Genomic DNA, 4,436 nt, shown 5'->3' on the forward strand with positions numbered 1-4,436 from the left:
GCACGTTACTCTAGTCCTGTGGAGGCTACACTGTATACTTTATTATACCCAGAAGTTTGTATACTTTTATTTTTTACTATAAAATATCACTGTGTTGGCTTTTAAACCAGCTCTTCTCCTTCCTGTTGACAGGCAGGCTCTCAAAGTTACTTCATTAACATCTTCAGACCTGAGGTTTTACATGCTCTGTTCTGCTGCTGTATTATTCCACTGATTGCGCCTTCTTCCGGTATGAATACCTGCCCGTGGTGTACGTGCTGGTTGCACTTCCTTCGGTTACAAGCCTCGGGGCTCAGAGAGAAGGCGGAGATTCTCGAAGACGAGCGAGTGGAGAAAACCGCAGCTCCGGGCGGAGCGGGTGAAAAGAGCAAACATCCCCCCTCAGCTGTATACTGTGGGTGTCACCGCTGGAAGTTACGATCTGCTGAGGAGAAACTTGCAAACGAGGAAGAGGCAGCTAGATTCCCTAGGATCAAGACACTAAGAGCTAATTTTACTCTCCCAGCCGACGGGTTTTATTTTTTCAAATTCTCTCTTTTTTTTTGTAGCTGCGAGGAGAAGAGATTAAAAAATGTCTTTGATGGACTTAGAGAAGCTGAAGATGACGTGCGCTGGTCGGGCCATGGCAGTGCTGACCAGCGGTGGAGATGCACAAGGTGACCTCACAACTCGACAATATGTGTGGATGTAAACCCGTGTTTGTGTGGTGGGAAAATGTGGCTAGGTCGAGGGCTGAGGTGACAGTAGCTGGTAGTCAGCTCGGAATAGCAGCTGGATGATTAGGGATCAAAGGTCACACAGTAACTACGAGTTTATAGTAATACTTGTTTACTTTACTTGCTGCAGCAATAATCTGATGTTTGCATTCGTACATCAGTAATTCTAAGCCAATCCAACATAATGCACTATTGTGGAATAATAGCAGTACTTTAAGATGTGGTTGTATGCCCATGCTTTATGCCTTCACAGTACCATTTCTAAGCATTTTCAGGGGTGTAAAACACTTCAGTGTTAGTGCTTCTAAAAGGCTAGACCCTTCTGCCTCCCCTTTGAACTCACACAGTGTATCTGTTTCTGACTAATCAAAGCCTCCCATTGTCTATTGCTGCGGTCAGAGAAGATAGCAGATTATGAAGTCATACCCACCTTACCGTTTGATTACCCCATGCAGAGCTGTGATGCAACAGCCTGTGTGCAAAGACCCAAGAAGAGGAAGATCTAACACTTTTTATCCTTGATTTAGGGATGAATGCTGCCATCCGAGCTGTGACCAGGATGGGCATTTATGTGGGGGCCAAGGTCTATCTCATTCATGAGGTAAACAAGCTTTATATGTAACCCTCTTTGCATTAAAAAAAAATGGGACAATAAAGATAGAGGTGTAGTCCCCAAGTGGGACAGATGAAATGTTCTTTGTAATGGCCAGCAGGGGGCGACTCGTCAGACGAAAACTCCTATAAAATAACTCCTAAAGAAGTTTTACCCATCACTTTACAGTCACTTTCAAAACATGAATGCTGTATTTGTTTTACCTTGATTCAGCGTTATTATTTAGGACGTGGCTAATGTATGCGGTTTCTCAGGTAGAAAAACCCGCTGTAGTTAAGTAAATTATCAGTTTATTGCTTCTTATTGTGAGTACATTTTGTTTTTAGTTGGGGTTTTTTTGGTAGACAAAAGTAGAATACTAATTTATTGAACAATAAAGAACTGAGTAGGGCAGTTTTCCTGTTGCCTGGCAACTCAACAGGCAGTTGTCCCAGAAAAAAAGACCATCAGCCCCGGCTTATCCAATCTAGTACCAAATGCAAAAGTAGTGTGAGGCTCAAACTGGGTGACCAGACTGGACAAAGTGGACATGTGTTTGAATGCAACTTTTCAAACTCTCTTGGTAAATAAATACAAAAGGAATAAAAGCAAGTTAAAGTTTGTTCATATGGTGTCATGTGATAGTTTTTACATGCTCCTATATTCTTATTTTACTGTTATTTCAGCTGCTGTTCTGTCTGGTAACAGTCTTCATTTGTAGATTGGAATACCTTTTATGAGCCATATCAGACTATTTGAGCAATTTTTAGTGATTTATGTCACATAAAATACAGTGCAAAAAAATAACTTGCAATAAGGAGACAATTTTGAGTATATATTGGCTTTTTATTTTCTTTGTGGTGTTTTTCTACCGTATTTACCAAACTCTGCAATGCTAGTGACTTTTTGGTAACTTGTAACTTTTACTGACGGGCTAGACAGGCTAACCTTTATTTGATTTTAATCATTTATATGCAGTGGGTATAAAGCCAGACTTTTGAAAACTGTGTGTCTTGCAAAATCAGTCAAAATGTGGGACACTGTCTAAAGATATGGAGCAGGAGGAGAATGAGTAAACATGCTGTGCAGTGGCACTTAATGAAGGGCATCTAAAATCTGTGTGGCAAACCCCTGTAGATAAGAGAGGAGTTGAAAGTACTTGTAGTACGCTGTGTTATTTTGACTCTGGCCATCTTTTACATATAAATACAGCTTATAAACACTCTGAGATTGTTCTTTTTCCCTGTTCCTCAGGGTTACCAGGGCTTGGTGGATGGGGGAGACAACATCAAACTGGCCCACTGGCACAGTGTGACCGACATTATTCAGCTGGTAGGTTAAAATATTACTGTGGTTAAAGGTAGCTGTTATAAGAGACGATATTCAGCACAGAGTAAAAGTTATTTTGCTACAAAACACTTCAGGAGTGGACATTTTCATATCAAGCATGGGCAGTGTGACACTGAGCCACCATACAGGACATGGACACTTAAGCAGCTAATTAAATTCGGCCATCATGGATTTTACTTGTTAAATTTATGGAGGACCTAATTTAGGAATTAATTGTCAGTTTCCTATTTTTGCTCTCTCTAAGACCCCTAAGGATCTCCTTAAAAATTCATGTGGCTTATGTCTGAAAAGAATTTGAATTTTTGTTGTTGTTTTTCTGAGCTTAAAATTTTCTCTATTTCTCTCTTTTTTTTTATAGTTTTATTGTTATTATTTCATCCATGTCTTCTCGTCTCTTCTCTTCCTATTACTGGTTGTAACCTGGTAAGGAGCTTTGCTGCATGCGCTTTTAGCCTAATCAGACGCAGGCTGCACTATTCAGAGTGCCAGGCTAAGTAAACAGTCTTCCAGCCAACCCAGGTGGCCTTGCATAGGGGAGGAACAGTCTAAGCATCTGATTAATTTTTTTCAAGATTGGCACAAATAATAATTTGGATTCAAGGATGAACGGATTGGAATTTGGTGATCAAAGGTCACCGGGACATTTGTTGCCATAATTCAGACATTTATTATGACAAATTTAATACAAATATCTTAAAACAAAAGGATAAAGTGTTGACATTTATTATCCAAATAGCCAAAGGTTCCCTTATTTTTTACAGCCTTTATCCAGTGCCAAATATGTGACCATATTTCACATACGTGAACTGTGTTTTGGTTGGGTGCCCAACTTGAAACTGTAGTGGCTGTAGATAAAATGTGTTTGAGCCCAGTATACTAGATCTCCTGTGCTGCTGGGTTGAAAGTGCTGATGAAGCATCCATGTTTTAGAAGTTGTCACATCCAGATCTGAAGCGTTGTTTGCTCTCTGATGCAATTTTTATTGGCCAAACATAAATATGCTGAATAACTTTTATTAAATTCCTTCAAAACATCTCACTACATTTATGTTATGAGTCCCAACAGACATGGATGCAAACTGCAGCTTGCCTGGTTAGCAGAGTCTTTCAGTGTGAGGTAGTAATTGTAGCTTACCACCAGATTATCTGCCAGAGTATCCCGTTTGCAGGTAAGTCTAATCTGTGTGTACCTGTGGTTCCCAACCTTCTATTGTTGTGTGAGTCCTCCTCCCCAGGTTTATGTTTATGCATTTTGAGAGGTCAAAACCAAAACAATTGGAGAGAAATCTAATTATTTCACAACTAGCTGTTTGAATTTTGTATCCACCAAAAATGCGAACCATTGCTTTATGAATCTCACTGATCTACAAAATGCCTGATTAAAATATTCTGTCTGCCTTAGTTTGGTTTTTGACTAGTTTTACATCTCTGCTGCAGGGTGGGACTGTGATAGGCAGTGCCCGCTGCAAGGCCTTCATGACGCGTGAGGGCAGAGTTTCCGCTGCCTTCAACCTGGTAAAGAAAGGCATCACCAACTTGTGCGTGTGTGGCGGCGACGGCAGCCTTACCGGAGCCAACATCTTCCGCAATGAGTGGAGCGATCTACTCGATGAACTCGTAAAGAAAGGTGAGTGTCGCTCAAGAAGATCAAACTACTCAGAGTGCATATCAGAAACAAGAAGTGGAGTCATTTTTTGTTGAAGTCTCAGAAATGTGTTTGGAGTTTATTTAATTTCAACACTTGTGTGTGTGTGTGTGTGTGTGTGTGTGTGTGTGTGT

General features: G+C 40.6%; 1 protein-coding gene across 2 annotated transcripts in view; it reads left to right on the top strand.

Moving 5' to 3' along the window:
• The first annotated feature begins 277 nt into the window (after nt 1-277).
• The window catches only part of pfkla (phosphofructokinase, liver a), a 12,962-nt gene continuing 8,803 nt past the window's right edge, over nt 278-4,436 (top strand). Inside the window, exons 1-4 of one of the 2 annotated variants that reach the window (XM_005918298.3) lie at nt 278-656; nt 1,244-1,317; nt 2,563-2,640; nt 4,095-4,284. In XM_005918298.3, the coding sequence (XP_005918360.1) occupies nt 572-656; nt 1,244-1,317; nt 2,563-2,640; nt 4,095-4,284 (427 nt within the window). In that variant the 5' untranslated portion in view covers nt 278-571. Of the gene's footprint in view, nt 657-1,243; nt 1,318-2,562; nt 2,641-3,016; nt 4,285-4,436 lie in introns of those variants that run through there. The other variant, XM_042219176.1, reaches the window with a different exon arrangement.

This window comes from Haplochromis burtoni, unplaced genomic scaffold (genome assembly GCF_018398535.1).
Source record: "Haplochromis burtoni strain Fernald_Lab_line unplaced genomic scaffold, NCSU_Asbu1 Contig_29, whole genome shotgun sequence".
NCBI classification, from domain to species: domain Eukaryota; kingdom Metazoa; phylum Chordata; class Actinopteri; order Cichliformes; family Cichlidae; genus Haplochromis; species Haplochromis burtoni.